This window comes from Metarhizium robertsii (assembly GCF_000187425.2).
Source record: "Metarhizium robertsii ARSEF 23 chromosome Unknown MAA_Scf_5, whole genome shotgun sequence".
Classification (NCBI taxonomy): Eukaryota; Fungi; Ascomycota; class Sordariomycetes; order Hypocreales; family Clavicipitaceae; genus Metarhizium; species Metarhizium robertsii.
In genome coordinates this window covers 186,294-201,727 of record NW_011942193.1, presented here as the reverse complement: position 1 = coordinate 201,727, position 15,434 = coordinate 186,294, and the positions used below count along the sequence as shown (strand labels likewise).

The 15,434-nt window shown below is 52.5% G+C and overlaps 5 protein-coding genes across 5 annotated transcripts; 3 read left to right on the top strand and 2 right to left on the bottom strand.

Moving 5' to 3' along the window:
* Nucleotides 1-2,158: 2,158 nt before the first annotated feature.
* Nucleotides 2,159-2,758, bottom strand: MAA_09532 (uncharacterized protein; the record flags this gene model as incomplete). Its single annotated transcript, XM_007827530.1, has 1 exon — nt 2,159-2,758. One exon carries the CDS (start codon nt 2,756-2,758, stop codon nt 2,159-2,161), a length of 600 nt encoding a protein of 199 aa, XP_007825721.1.
* A 782-nt stretch (nt 2,759-3,540) lies between these two features.
* MAA_09533 (uncharacterized protein) lies at nt 3,541-4,520 on the top strand (the record flags this gene model as incomplete). Its single annotated transcript, XM_007827531.1, has 2 exons — nt 3,541-4,022; nt 4,079-4,520. The coding sequence occupies 2 exons, from the start codon at nt 3,541-3,543 to the stop codon at nt 4,518-4,520; spliced, it is 924 nt and encodes a 307-aa protein (XP_007825722.1).
* A 1,823-nt stretch (nt 4,521-6,343) lies between these two features.
* Nucleotides 6,344-8,094, top strand: MAA_09534 (uncharacterized protein; the record flags this gene model as incomplete). Its single annotated transcript, XM_007827532.1, has 3 exons — nt 6,344-6,401; nt 6,459-7,214; nt 7,262-8,094. 3 exons carry the CDS (start codon nt 6,344-6,346, stop codon nt 8,092-8,094), a joined length of 1,647 nt encoding a protein of 548 aa, XP_007825723.1.
* Nucleotides 8,095-8,955: 861 nt separating this feature from the next.
* Nucleotides 8,956-10,128, top strand: MAA_09535 (uncharacterized protein; the record flags this gene model as incomplete). Its single annotated transcript, XM_007827533.1, has 4 exons — nt 8,956-9,190; nt 9,265-9,430; nt 9,505-9,794; nt 9,845-10,128. 4 exons carry the CDS (start codon nt 8,956-8,958, stop codon nt 10,126-10,128), a joined length of 975 nt encoding a protein of 324 aa, XP_007825724.1.
* A 1,856-nt stretch (nt 10,129-11,984) lies between these two features.
* MAA_09536 (Ayt1p) lies at nt 11,985-13,382 on the bottom strand (the record flags this gene model as incomplete). The annotated part of the gene is made up of 1 exon (XM_007827534.2): nt 11,985-13,382. The coding sequence occupies one exon, from the start codon at nt 13,380-13,382 to the stop codon at nt 11,985-11,987; it is 1,398 nt and encodes a 465-aa protein (XP_007825725.2).
* Between the last annotated feature and the right edge of the window lie 2,052 nt (nt 13,383-15,434).

Here is a 15,434-nt window from a genome sequence, read left to right as displayed (position 1 = left end):
CTGGCAAAACACGCCCCGTCGGGGTGTAACTCATCTTGTATTGACATGGAGACGACGGTATAGTTTCCGTGGCGACGTCCAGATCGGTAGAATAAGCGGGAGCATCAGCTGGCCGCGCCTCACTTGTCTCGAGGGGCGAGCAACTACCAAATGGAGCAATGCCAGCTCCCGGGCACGGTAACGGCAGTGGCCCGGTGCCTACCGGGGCCACATATCCAGGAAGGTTGGGGCTGGCCTTGATCGCTGTCGGATATGTCGCGGGCATGATGCCTTGGGTGTGCTGATTGTGATACGAAAGGAGTCTCCAGTTCTCATCGGTCGTGTTGCAAGAGGCCACGAGGAGATTGGTAGACACCATGACTTTGCCTTGTGGGGTTTTTATCCCATAAAATTCGCTGTTGTCATATGGAAGAGTTGACGGCTTCATGACTATACCGTGTCTTAGAATAAATGCACAATGGACCTTGATGCTTTGAGGGAACTGGACTTGGTCTGGTATCCCGTTCTTAAGGCAAGCTAGGGCATATAATTGTCGTAGTCTCTTATTGAAATGGGAATACATAGAATTATTCCGTCACCACCTTGTATTTATGTGGCTGGGTGGAATGGCTTGGACGGACAGATTCCAGTATATTCCATCATGATCAACATCCAAAAAAACTTGATTACTGCATCATGGCGACGCTGTGGCCTGAAAACGCCGGAGGATGGTCCGAGTTCAAGATGCTTTGTTCCAACTGACCCGCCAAGGCGGCGGTAGAAATTCAGATGACGGAACCTACGGAACAGGCATTATGACCTGTCATTCTAGAGAAGACCTGTCAGAGCGTATCCCTCGTGCTGGTTCGTACAGCCTACGCCATCGCTAAGCCCCTGACGCGGGAGCGCTACCTTTAGGTTCAATGTTTGAACTACTCGGAATGCCTCCAGCACATCTGATTGGTTTGACCGTGCCCAAAGAGACTGCTAGAAACCGAAAAGGGCGACGGTCTGACTTCATAGTGCAGCGACGTCATTTGTTCCTCGGAGACCGCTCTTGAGGCGCAGTAGCCACGACATTGTGACATCACGGATGCTTAAAGTAGCATACCACATGACGGGTGTAGGTATACGATGTACGCCTATAAACCCCAACAAAGGAAACATGATGCACAAATTGCAGACGGCAATGCGGTGAAGGGAGTTCCAGTCCATGGGATTTATACCCACGGTGGACGTCGCCAGCTCTTGGGTGCGGCAATCAGTCACGTCCGGGGACACCTCCGCCGAGCATGATTGGCTTGACTATCGCAGACCGAAAGCCTCAACTGGCAAAGATCCGCACATGGGCTTGTCGCCTGCGAGACCAGTCCCCCGGGGCTGGAGTTGCAGCATCGTGACGTTGCGAGGCCGTCAAGGCAGCAAGTTTCCGCGATAAATCTGGCGGATGCTTTCCCCCAACATTGTGATATCGAAATTCTTTGCTATACGTATCGAGACACTTGTCTGTCCAGCGCGTGCCTTGATTGAGTTTTAGAACTCGAGCAACGTTATCCGAAACCGGCTGCGGTTATGCGGGGTGAACGTCTTGCACAGAGCATTATGTCTGGTGCTGTTCGACTTGGCTCGATTTGTAGCCCCTCTGTAAGGCGACTTTAATCCTTTGATCGTGCCAAGGAGCACGGCTAAGGACCAGAGCAGACCTAACAGAAATCTTGACTGGATAGACTCGGATAATCCGGACGACGTTACAGTCCAGACATTGGCTTCGGGCAATTGGCTCTTCAACAACATGGAACAAGAAGCCCTTCTAGAATTGCCCAAAACACGGATGTCATGACACGAATGCCATTGAAGTTTCTGCGCAACATGTCCCACATAAAATTACTACTAGGTACTTATCAAACTATCAAGATTATGCACACTTCCCGAGGCGGACAGTGCCAAAAGAGCGATATGCCTCTGCTCCTCGAATTCGTAGAGAATCAGGTCCTTTATCTCCTGAACTGAATAACAAGAGCCGGCTCTGTAGTCGACTCAACCAGCTGCTTCCGGGTTCCGTCAGTTGCCTCTCCAGAAACCCGACGGTTGGGTCGCATCGTACAACACGTCCCTGTCACGCTTTTAAAGAGAGACAAACGCCAGAAATAATCACAAACTAGAACATACAGGGCATGACTTAGACAGATCTATGTGGCGCCTGCGGCTGGGCAGATTGGCTTTCCACAGTCGGATCCAGCTTGTTCATCGTGTCGGTGGTATGCGGACCGGTCGTGGTAGGGGCAGGCTGCGCCTCAGTAGCCTGGCCCTGCGCTGGCACGCCCCCTTTGTTGCCGGAAAGGTCAGAGTCGACGCGGGGATCCAGAGTGTTTGCCATTCGAGTCGAGTGCGGTCCATGCGTGCCCTCTGGAGCGTTGGCTGACGATGTGGTGGAAGCTCCGGGAGCCTGGCGCTCTCCCAGGCCGCTCTCTGGAATCTTGCTGCTGTCTACCCGCGGATCGAGAACGTTGCCCATGCGGGAGATGTGTCTTGGCTCATTCTTGTTGCTGCCGCCTTCAACATGGGCAGCGGCCTGGGCAGCAGGCGGCTGTGCGGCGGTAGCTCCTCGCGCTGATGTATTCATCCCTGACGCCAGGACCTGGGCGCCCCCAGTTTGGCTGTCGACGGTAGGATCCAGCTTGTTGATTATATCGTGACGGTGTGGCCCTGCCGTGCCTGGCGCCGGGCCTGGCTGGTTTAGGCCGCCTTGAGCTCCGGCCGTTGTTTGTTGACTAGTCATGTCGTGATGCACCTCGCGAGTCTAGGAGCGATGGTTATTTGATTAGTAAATGACACACGTGGTGTGGATGGAGGTATTGCAAAGAAACTAGGGCGATTGGCAGTAAGTTGAGATGTGACAATGATTCGTAATGAGGTAGTAGATGTGATGTGTATGAAAGCGCGTCCAGCGGGAATTAAGAGCGTCTGCTATCACGAGTAACTCGCCATATTTATAAGTGCTGGTTCACTACTTCATTTTGTTTCCCTCTGTGGTCACTGCAGGGTGGCGGTGGTAGAAATCGTGGTGTCATAATGACACGCTTACATCATGTTTAAAAAATCACCCTTGACGTGGCCCAAGTAGTCAAGACCACCATGATTTTCTCTCAATCATACGGCGACGTCATATTGACATTTTTATAACACGGTTTACATTCGAAATAGTTGTAGAGGGTGCCATCTGTTTGGAAAGTCTTCGTCACCATGAACAACCCGCCTTGTCCCGCATACATGCTCTACGTACTCATTACGTCGACCATACATCAAGTCATCACGGAATCTTCCGTCCCCAAAACACAGAATGATATCATTCATTAACTGTCTTCTTTCTCTCTCACCTCTCCTGACGTCAAGGGAGTATAACCTTGGGAACAGGTTGCATCAACCTGCTTCATCGCGTTCGAGATAAGCGGATATAAGAACCATCAATGCCAACGATGAGGCTTGTTTGAATCCAGTCAAAGAAACTCATCATTCAGTCTACCTTGTTTCTGAAATCAAACCCCGGAATCTTGATTTACAATGGAAGCCGCAAAAGAAGCCGTTCAAAAAGTCGTCCACCCAGCATCTGGTGATAAAGGCGGCACCACCCAAGACAAGCCTGGTCTTGAGCGAGACATGGCACCAAAGCCTACCAAGGTCCACCTCCAGCACGCAGAGGAAGGGAAAGCCCCCTACATCCCGTGTGGGAAGCTCAAAGGCAAGAATGCCGTGATTACTGGCGGAGACTCTGGAATTGGCCGGTCTGTGGCAATTCTTTTTGCCATGGAAGGGGCCAAAGTGGCCGTCGTGTATCTACCCGCCGAAGAAGAGGATGCGCAGCACACAAAGGCCCAGGTAGAAAAGAATGGAGGGGAGATTGTTCTCATTTCCAGCGACTTGAGCCACTCAGTCAACTGCACCGATGTGGCAGAAAGGATCAAAGCCGCATTTGGCACGGTTGATATTCTAGTAAACAATGCCGCTACTCGAAACGAAAAAGGCACCATTTTCGACATATCCGAGTATGTCTATTCACCAGTTCTATCAACTGTTTTCCCCACATGCTAACTCGTACAAGAGAACAATGGGCTTCTACCTTTCGCGTTAATATCGATTCCTACTTCTATCTAACCAAGGCTATTTTGCCTTTTATGGCCAAGAACGGCTCCATCATCAATAGCGCTTCGGTAGACTCGTATATTGGTGTTCCCAGCAGACTCGACTACGCCACTACCAAGGGTGCTATTATCGCCTTCACTCGCTCCTTGTCCAATCATCTGATCAAGAAGGGCATACGTGTGAATGCCGTTGCCGCTGGACCAGTTTGGACCCCATTGGTTGCTTCAGGTGTGGGAAAGTCCGGGCAGCATGGACATGGGTTGGGCAATTGGACGCCAATGGATAGAATTGGCCAGCCAGTTGAGATTGCCACCAGCTACGTCTTCCTCGCGGCGAATGACAGTCAGTTTATGAGTGGACAGACACTACATCCCAACGGAGGTATTGTGGTGAATGGCTAAGTGTTCCGAGAAGGTGTTTGAAAAGAGTCTATCCTACTTAGTTTCAATCCTTGACTGCTTTACTTGAATCGCATGCCAAAGCCCTACGCGTCAATGCTCAGCTTTGTGTCGTTTGTAGCCACGCCTTGGTTGACTCGAAGAGGTCTTTGAAGCTCCCGTCCGAGATTTTAGTGGGTTAGGGGAGGATTGGTGGACAAAAAGTCAATCTTGATGCATAAACTTTGAGGGCTTAGCCACGCTCTTACCTTGGCTAGTAGCGAAGCATCATCGGATTGACAGAAGCCAGCCATCATTCCGGTCGTCATCTGATATGGGAAATGCATTGTATGCTTAGAGAACTGACATGGCGTTTTACATGGTACTATCTCGTCTGTTTTTCATCACGCCGCGACTCCTTTCCTACCGAAATCATCCGATGGCCGCAAATCATGTTTGAGACTCCGTTCTCGGCCTCTATTTTCTTATACCACTATCTGTCTGATGATTTGGACGATGAGGCGGCTACTCATTACACTGAGTGCTGTCCGTTGCTTTCAGCAGACCGCATACTGCATCCCCTCACGAACTCATCAAAGCGGCAACGCCAACGCCTGATCTTGTCTTGGATGTATCAAAACTATGTTCCTGCATTCGTATGAACTGTTGAAATAGCCACTGCTGATTTCGTGCTCCGATACCAACCTGAGCCATCTCATGGCTAGGGTATTGAATTTCTTCCGTCATAGGAAGGCTTTCGCCGCTCATCAGACCAAGTTCCATCTGCGCCAGAGGCAACGTGAGGGCAGGCCAAGACAACGATTGATGCCGTTTTCACGAGTGGTTGATAAATAACTTGAACTGCCTGAAACTGGTTCCTGTTATGTCATTGTCTAACTTTGACGAAAATTTTTGGAACCTTGTGTTGCACGTTGAGCACCATTATGTTAGCCTTCCGACTCGCTATTTGGCGCTGCATACAATGGGCAACGCGAGCGACCGCGTAACAATGGGAATATTCCCATTCTATGTTCGTTATTTGGTTAGTTCTCAGAATGACTCGTTTCTGTTCCTTGCCTGGCTTAACGTTGTAGGGTGCCTCAAGGCCGCGAGCAACTCATGTGTCGGGCTCCCCTGAGGTCCAATAATTAACTTTAACGGCCCTCTCCTTCTGCTAAACCTACGGAGGAAAGTTTTAGTTTGGCTCTCTTCAAATCTTGGAGTTTAGAATTTTCCGAAAGTCTATCGTAGCCATCGGCGGTATTTTGAGTTTGCGCCATAACCACTCTCCTGCTCCACTGCACATTTTGTCTTTGAAGACCATTGCTTTTGGTATTTGACTGAATAGACTCCTCAACACTTTTAGCAGTGGCTGGTATTCCAAGATGGTGGCGTGGCCTTCTGCACCAGTCACCGAGGCGAGAGCCATGACTTCATCCGCTGTGGACGCAGGGCTGGCCCGCAGCACATCAACGACACTGTAGCCGATTTATAACAAATCTACGCTTCCGGGCGTATTAGTATAGATTTTTGCAAGTTTTTCTGTCTGTTTTCGGGGATTCTATTCTGTTTCCGGTAGATTCTTTCACTGCCTTGTATTTCGATGCAACGTGGACTAAGCTATGTGATGTCCCAGTCCGGCAGCAGACAGGCATATCTCATATGCTTGTCGAGCTCCTCAGACGACTATAAAGATGTGAGGGCACGTAGGCCTAAATTACCATACGGTTCGTCTTATCGGCAACAAGTTGTGACAACTTGCGAGCTTTTCAGTCATTCACTTCACCGAGTTCATTGACATTTGCCCAAGCTCATTTTGCTATCTTGCTCCGAGACCACGAGTCAAAATGAAGGTCACTCAGCTTGTGGTTGCCGCCTACCTGGCGTCTGGACTTGCTGCCGCTGGTAAGGCTCTTGCTGACATTAGCAAAAAAATTCTACAAGTATTCTAACTTGGGCCAGATACTATCAATCCTGCTCCAGACCCAAAACATGATGGTGACAAGACTGCTGCGACTTGGAAACCTGAGAACAAGCAGCCTGTCCCAACCTGGAACCTAGAGAGCCAGAAGCCTGCTACAACCACCTTGAAGCATGAGACCAGCAAGCCTCCTCCGACTTCCAAGCATGAGCCTACCGAGCCTGCTATAAGCTCTAGGCATGAAAGCAGCAAGAAGCCTCCGCCAAGCACCAAGCATGAGACTACCAAGCCTGTTACAAGCACTAAGCATGAGAGCAGCAAGAAACCTGTCTCAACCACCAAGCGTGAGAGCAGCAGGCGTCCAAGTTCCAAGCATGAGAGTAGCAAGCGTCCCCTGACCAGCAAGCCTACAGCAAGGTCTACGAGTGAGAGAAGCAAGTCCCGCACTCGCTCCGAAAGCGTTAAATCGAGGAGCACCAGAACACAGGCTACAACGGAGAGTAAAACTAGAGCAACATCGCCTGGAACGACCAAGACTCCAGGACCACCTCCACCTCCGGGCCCCCCACCGCCTCAGCCACCTATTGTACCGCAGCCGGTACCACAGCCGCCTGAGGGTGGTCCACCACCGGCAGTTCCTCCCGAGATGGGAGGTACTCCGCCCGAGAGTCTGCCTGGCCCGGTCGGCGGTGGTGGTCCCGGAGGTGCTCCCGGTGCTCCTGGTGCTCCTGGCGGCGGTGGTCCTGAAGGTGGTCCTGGTGCCCCTGGTGCCCCCGGCGGCGGTGGTCCCGGAGGTGGTCCTGGAACTCCTGGTGCCCCCGGTGGCGGTGGGGTGGTCCTGGAGGCGGTCCTGGTGCTCCGGGCGCTCCCGGTGCTCCTGGAGGTGGTGCTCCCGGAGGCGGCCCTGGTGCTCCGGGCGCTCCTGGTGGTGGTGGTCCTGGAGGCGGTCCTGGTGCTCCGGGCGCTCCCGGTGCTCCTGGAGGTGGTGCTCCCGGAGGCGGCCCTGGTGCTCCGGGCGCTCCTGGTGGTGGTGGTCCTGGAGGCGGTCCTGGTGCTCCGGGCGCTCCCGGTGCTCCTGGAGGTGGTGCTCCCGGAGGCGGCCCTGGTGCTCCGGGCGCTCCTGGTGGTGGTGGTCCTGGAGGCGGTCCTGGTGCTCCGGGCGCTCCCGGTGCTCCTGGAGGTGGTGCTCCCGGAGGCGGCCCTGGTGCTCCGGGCGCTCCTGGTGGTGGTGGTCCCGGAGGTGCTCCAGGTGCTCCCGGTGCGCCCGGAGGCGGCGGTGGTTTGCCACAGCCAGCCAGCGGCCAGCCGGGAGGAGGCACCGGACAACCTGAGCCTGTTAACCAACCTGGAGAAGCCGGCCCTGCCAATGTTGAGCAACCTGGGCAAGCTGGCGCCGCTCCTGCCACTGCTGAGCAACCTGGTGAAGCCGGCGCCGCTCCTGCCGGTGCTCAGCCACCCGGGGAAGCCGGCCCAGCCAACGCTGAGCAACCTGGTCAACCTGGTCAACCTGGTCAACCGGGCCAACCGGGCCAACCTGGCGGGCAAGGTGGCGGCGCTGCCCAGCAGTCTCCTGGGGGTCAGCAACCCACAAGCCCGCCAAGTCCAGGTCCTGCCGATAAGACAAAGGCTGGATTGGGGGCTGTCCTCGGCGCCTTTCTTGCCATTCTCCTCCTCTAAGCACAAGTTACATCAGGTCTCGTTAACCCTTATTGTTTCTACAATCGTCCTGTCAAGATGTCATGTTGGGCCCCACGAACTTTTTTCAATACTGAAGATGGATTTGTGGGAGCGCGTGATGGGGCCGGTTTGTGTAGAGAGGTATCGTGTGTAACTCTTAGAGGTATCGTTTTCTAGTGGCCAAGATATAATACGTTGCCAAACTTATTCCAGCTTTAACGAGTGACGTCAAGTTTGTTTAACAAGTAGATGTCTTCGACTTTTTCATCTATATTTATGTGTAATAGTCCAAATAACTGGTTATGTAGATAGCTAGGACACTACTACTGGGCAAGAGTGCAAACCTAGCAGCTATCGGCACCAGCTCGTTTGACAGGGAAGAGCAGGCGAAATCAACTCTAGGTTAGCCCTAGACTCTCAACCCCTATGAGTGATGGAAATGGTGATCTGGGTGCTTACCAAGAGAAGCAGATTTCTCTATACGGATATAGCAACTTTGCTCAATGTCGTAGCAAGGTGATCTAGATGTAGCAATACATTTGTGGGAATTTTTGGAGGCGTCTCGGATTTGGTGACGTGCTCAGCTGGTTCTAGACCAAAGGCCAAGTCCTTGACTTGTCGTTCAATGGTGGCCACGCCTTGAAGCCAACGGACCAAAGCTCCCAATATTCGTTTACTACTATTGGCTTTGGATAGGCCATCTACGCGTGTGGCGGCACCTGTGGTTCAGCTGCTACGCAGACGAAGCGCGTACAAGATGGAAATTATAAAGTTAGACACATACGCTGTGACAATTCGCAGATCAACCCATCGCGGATTGGAAGCATATTATTTCTTACCCGCGTACCAGACAGCAACGAAATGGTTTCGTCGCGACGCTATGCCCTCGTCGCACTCGTCGTATCGCGCAAGCATCCTCTGGCCAGCGCCAGATCAATGCTCCAACCGACCACGGAGCCACAACTACAAGAAACATATCAAGCCGGCCCCAGCCCGACAATCGCTGCTGTCCCTCATGACCATCTAGCAATATTCGGACGCGCGACGACTTCGCCAGCACAGCTTCACACGTGCGGATATCTGTATGGCGACGCCAGTACGTGGTGATTTCACGGTCAAGACTCTCACACGTGTCTCACGTCCTTGAGCTAACCTTGACATGTTCCCCAGACCAGGCATTTACTTGCGGAGGCTCCTATTTCTGCGCTACCTATTCGCAATACAAGGCTTTCGGCTGCTGTACAACGACAAGTCCATGCAAATTCCCGACAACATGTCTCCCCCTAGAATCTTCGGCAGCAGCAAGCGGCGCCGACTTGAGTTATACCCTATACTGGTAAGGGACACGGCATCAATGATACACTCTGTAATGAGAGTAATGTGAAATTGCTAAATGCTCTGAGAACATAGCTCCAACACAGCCAGCCCCTTTTGCGCAATCGTTCAATACGCAGACTCGTCGTTCCTCGGATACACCTTTCAGAGGTGTGCGACTGCCGCGACAACTTTTCCCATCTACTATCATGCTACTGAGACAGGCAGCAGTGACACGACAACTAATGGCTACACTCTAACCCCCAGTAGCACCACGTCGACCAGTACAACGACGACGACGACGCCGCCGCCGCCGCCACCACCACCGCCAAACTCATCGTCAACGCCAGTGGGCGCCATTGTAGGAGGCGTCATCGGAGGAGTCGGTAAGCGGGGACCTGGCTGCACATTGAACGAGTAAAGCTGACCTTTGCAGCTGGCTTGGCGATTCTCGGTTCAGCCTTCATGCTCCTTCGTCGGCGGCGAAAGAAGAGGGCTTTCAGTCCTACCCAGCAGCCGTTTGTCTCGGAGTACTCATACGCCAGTCCTTATCCAGTCTCCAGCGTAACGGAGAGCGTCACTTCCACGCCGTTTCAAGCGCCGACGCCGGCTTACTCCCCCAGCAGTGTCGGCCACGCCCACGGGGGGCAGCACTGGTCTCAGGTTCACGAGATGCCCACTGGACCGCCTGACAGGGAGGCACACGAGTTGGCGACGTGAAGAAGGAAAACCCCGGAGCAGGGAGCTGTCAGAGGGAACATTATGTGCCGCGGCCCAAGTGCGGCTCGGCGTCCACGATCGCGCACGAACCAAGCCGCCACAAACGATAGACTGGCTTGGCCGTGAGCGATGCAGCAGGCTTTGAGGGGGTGAAGCCCTGGTGGTGATGCCATCGGCTGTGTGCCAAAACCAGGCGTTGTATCGATCCTTGAACGACGAGCTGTAGCTGCTGCATTTGATGATGCCTTGCGGTCGCATTGAGAATCCCGTGCTGGGTATTGAAACACCGAATCCTGATGGCGGGGGAATCTACGGAGTAGCCATGGTAGTAATTACTAAGATTCAATTCCGACCGTTGGCCAAGTTGTGGCTGTTGATCTGGTACGTTGATACGGTGGAGTTTGGTGGCGTTGGCTGTTGGCATTTTGTAATCCTACTCCGTTGATTGCTCAAGTTTATACCTGCCATCAGCTCACAAAGAGCTCGAGGGTTTCTGTTACGATTCGACTTGGGGACAGAAGGGAGACTATGAAAGTACAACGGCGCGGTACATGTGTATGCCTTTGCATGTGCGCAGCTCCAATTGATGTATTCAACCCACTTTTTTCATGATACTTGAGGATACTTAAAGATACTCTTGTATTGGCGAGAATAACTAGTATATTCTTATATACTCAAGTGTCTAAAAATTATAATCTCCAAGTATATGTATGCCCACGACAACACTTTCAAAATAGAGTTGGCAACCCCGCCCAGCTGAAAAGGAGAGGCACTGGTAAAAGTCAATTGCAACAAGACAGCATTTATTGCTGCGCGGCGCGCTGGCACAACACCACGCACATCAAGGCAAAACACCCACCAGGACATCATCAGCCGCCGTCAAAGAGAATGAAGAATAACGCGTGTTCTTGTGCCGCACACGGCCTCCAGTGTCATGATACGCCGCGAATGTAGACGGCTCGACATGCAAGAATCGACATGGCAACGAAATGAGGGTTATTTGGGTTGATATCCTCGCTGTGGAGCTACACGCCACCGACGCCATCAACTTTCAACTTATACATTGGTAACCAAAAGTTCAAAGCCTCAGTGGGCAACAATACTGGGACCATGCCAACAGCCTTTAGCCTGACGCCTCTCGATCGGCCACAATGCCGAGTACGGAGTCTCGATGCCGTACTGTTTTGATGTGGCGGAAACTCTGGTCACACAAACGGTCAGCCCAGCCCTGGAGATGCGCGCAGGGCTGCCCCAAATGCAGTCAATACTAGATGAACTGATAGAGAGCATCAGCCAGAGCAGCATCATCGTGTGTGTTCTAGAGCGCACTATGCTCCAGGACGTAGCAGAGTTTTCTGTCCCTGTAGCAGGCCGCATCAGGTCCGACGCGCGTGTTGTAACTTGTCGCTATTGAACCGGACACGTCGTCTCCAATTTTCAGCCCAGACTTTCAAGTGTGTAACTATTCTGACCGTGTCGTAATGGGAATGCTACGGCTGAAGTTGTACGTCTCGAGAATGCCACGACGTGAAGAGTTTGTGCTAAACACTACAAGTGCTCAGCTTCAATGTTCGCTAAATAGAGTTGGTGACGCCGCTTCCGAGATGCTGCGTAGGGTGTTTCCTCATTGACAACTTTGATAATGGCCGTAGGCTACGTGGTAGTGTGGCACGGTAGTTTGTCATATCGCACTGGGCTGCGAGTAGATGACCCAGCATCGAAACTACAGCCATCGCAAAGACGAACAAAGTACAATAGCTCCAAGCTTTCCTACGAACGCCAACGAATACCATGTCTTGGTCTAAACTGAACTCTTCTTCATCCCACTGCCCCATGTGCCATACAAGTGCAGCCGGCTACCCGATAAATTCGGCAAACTTGCTCCATTCCTCATCGTCCTCGAGTCGTTGCCAGTCCTCATCCCTGATGCACATGGCCACCGCCATCTCACCACGCGGAGACCTGGGCATAATGTACATCAAGCTCTCAACAGGGAGAAAGCCCGGTCGCCGCACTGCCTCGGGCCGTCCCAGTCCAAGATTAAAGTCCAGGTCGTAAAGATCAACGCCAGCCCATGAGCTGAGCATGACGCCCGACGAAGCATCTACACACCCAGTGATTACGATCTGGCTTTTATCTGCGCAGCGGCTGAGAAACGTCGCGAGGGCGCGGGTGTTATATGCCACGTCTACGACGCTGGGGTCGAGCTGTTTGCGAAGATCAGATGCCACGGAGCCCAGCGACTGTGCACCCACTGCTCCCACCGACGACCGGTTGTACGTCATGTTGGTGAGGGCCCCTGGATACGTGGCCGGTAGGCCCAACCGTGAGCGTACATCGACGGCACGCGCAAAGGTGGTACTTGCGTCGGCGGGGAGGCGGTTTGCCCGGGCTCGGGAGAGACATGTCCAGATGAATGCGCAGACGGCGTCGTCGGTGGACACAAAGGCCGAGTTGGCAGGCTTGGTGGCCGTCGCCTCGGACTTGAGGGCTTCCAGCGACGCCGGGGGGAAATTGACGTAGCTCCAAGATAATCTGGGAGGTGTGCCTGGAGACGTTGTGCTCTCGTCGGATCCTGCAACGGGCGGTTTCCGCAGCTGATGCTCAATCTCGGCGCCGGGCTCCCACGCGGCGTCTAGGAGTTGAACACTTTGGCTCTTGTCCATGTTGCCGACTGCCAGTTCCTCTTGTGAAAAGGCATCACCGTGGCAAGCTCGTGACAGCCACTTGATGATGTTGTTCTGCCCGACCATGTCCATGGCATTGTGTTGTCCGACCATGGTCAAGACCAAGCCGCCTTGGATGAAGTTTGCCTGGACGGCAAAAACCGGCCCATGGTCGTCAACTAGGCCGATGGGCATGCCGGGCATGTTGATGGTCATGCATGGAGCAATGGCGCTCTCGTCCAGCATGCGAAAGGGAAACCTGGCTTGCCGCATCGCGCCCATGGTTGGTGCTGAGGCGTCGTCGCGCAAATCCTTGACGACGAGCGGGATCTTGTCGGTCGGTATGATCCTGTAAGTTCCCGTGACACCTTCGCTGGCCCCTTCGTTGATGACATGGCCTGCGAGCCATGGAAAGCTCTCTGCTAATGTTTCGAGTCCGTTTCTCAGAGTATTGATGATGTGACCGTGGACCTCGGGATCGGTGACGGCGTAGATGGACGCTATCTGGGTGTATAATTTGTGCAGGGATGGTTGGTTACCCAGCACATCAAGGAGATTGTTGTCTAGCATTTGGTTTCCTGGTATCATAATGTCTAGGTACTGCGTAGAGAGAATTGCGCTGCTTTGGATGGGGTTCTTGGTCCCTTTACAATGTCGGTCGTTGGGTTTGATGTTGTGCAGTAAGCTGCATGTGACCGGTGATCGTCGCTAAAGGTGAGAATTGACCTATTCCAGGCAAGCTTCGGCGGGTCCCTTTGTAGAACATACCAAACGGTATTAGTTTAAATGGTTCACTGTGATTCATACTTGCTCATAACGGACTGATAGCTTGCTTGGTTGCCGCAACTTTACAGCGCAGTTTCAATCAGTCGGGACCGACCACACAGCCATTGCTTTGGTTGAGTCATGCCTACAATAACGAGTTCCCTTCAAGTAAGGGTTGGGCTAATTGTCCCAATTCTATCAATCCCGTCGATACTACTTGAAGATGCGAGCAAATTTTGACAATCGCGAAGCTGTGAGTTTTGGAACAAGAACATTTACCGCGCCTGTTTCTACCATATTTCATGGCCTTGGCAACACATGTGGGTTGCTTTTTCAATTGTCAAAGTAGCATCGAGTTCCTCCCTTTCCATCACCATGCGTCTTACTTCCTCAGATATCAACGGTGGGCGCTCAAATATGCCTTGTTCCATATTGATCTCACATTTCAACGGTGGCATCGCCAGCAACAGACCTCCCTCATGATATCGTGCCTCGACCGTGGCTTGTGTAGTTGGCTAGTATTGTTGAACCGTCTCGTACAACTACGGACGTACATGGAACTCATGAACAGACCATGGAAGGAAAAAAAGATGGTACATAATTCGAGTGGGAGTAAGCCAAACAAAAAAACGCGAAAATTATCGTGACTCCAGGAGCGACGCCAAGTTTTGTCCAGAAAACTACATATGTAGCACCTGCAACACACTATTAGACTCGGCGATTTCTGGGCCCAGAAGACCAGCAACTCGTCACGACGAACAAACGTCCGTGAGGAATAATTTCACCAGTCGGCAGCGCAGGGGATGTGGAATTTACTGAGATGGTAAGAGTTGCCTTATGCCTAGTGCATATTGATTCAAGATGCTTGCTTGGTACAAGAAGGGAGCAACTCCTCAACCCATCTGGCGCTAAAGTCAAACATGCGCAGAGTTCTGTGAGAAATTGATGAGATTAAGTGTTTAAAGCGACAATTTATTGGGAACATGTTCCCGCCAGATGCGCCTTTCGCCTCATAGTTTGTAGCAAGTCAGAACACTAGGCCCCAACTCCCACCAAGCGATGTGAATTCAATGACAGCACTGGAAGGCTAATTGGCCCTTGGCATGCAGAAAGATCGAACACACCTTTAGGTAATTGCCTCCCACACTTGGCTAACTAGTCAATAGTAGTCACCCATTCAAGAGACCTGGGTCACAATCATGTCAAACTGCTTCTACAAAACCTCCACTTCTCTCAGTTATACTACCGTAGTCTTGTAAGTGCAACCCACCAGACCTCTTCGGCAGGGCGGCAAGTGCCGTTTGAGTCTAAACTCTGTTTGCTCAAGCTGTTGCATTGTATCAAGGGCCCTTCCATACTTTGAACCAACCACAAACAGAGGAAATACGGCTGCGGCGCAAGACTCTCAACCGAGCCAGATATCCGAGCTACAATCGAGGTCGTAACGGACGCAGTATTTGGAAAGTAGCAGTCTAGAAAGACTAATGCAGAGACTTGGTCCATGGAAGGTCTGTCTGGGCCGCCCCAGCTCGGCAATCCAGAACACATCGTCTCGTGCTGTCAGCAACAGGGCCAGATGTGATGATTCATTTTCATACGGCGCAGACGTGCTGTAGTTTTAGCAATCCGCAGACTGGCTTGTGCTAAAGCTGAAAGCTCATGTCTCACCCAACCTGTGCCAACACAATCAGAGCGCAGGCGGCGACCCGTGCCCCACGAATGTTGATCACACTGATCCTCGCGCATATGACCAGCTCAATAAGCAGGCGGCACTATCCAGCTGGCTAAAAGAGGCAAGTTGCCCGCATCTGGGCGTATAGAAAATCCAGGTAGACCTACACCACTCGCTGCACCAGTCGCACAGGTGACACTTGC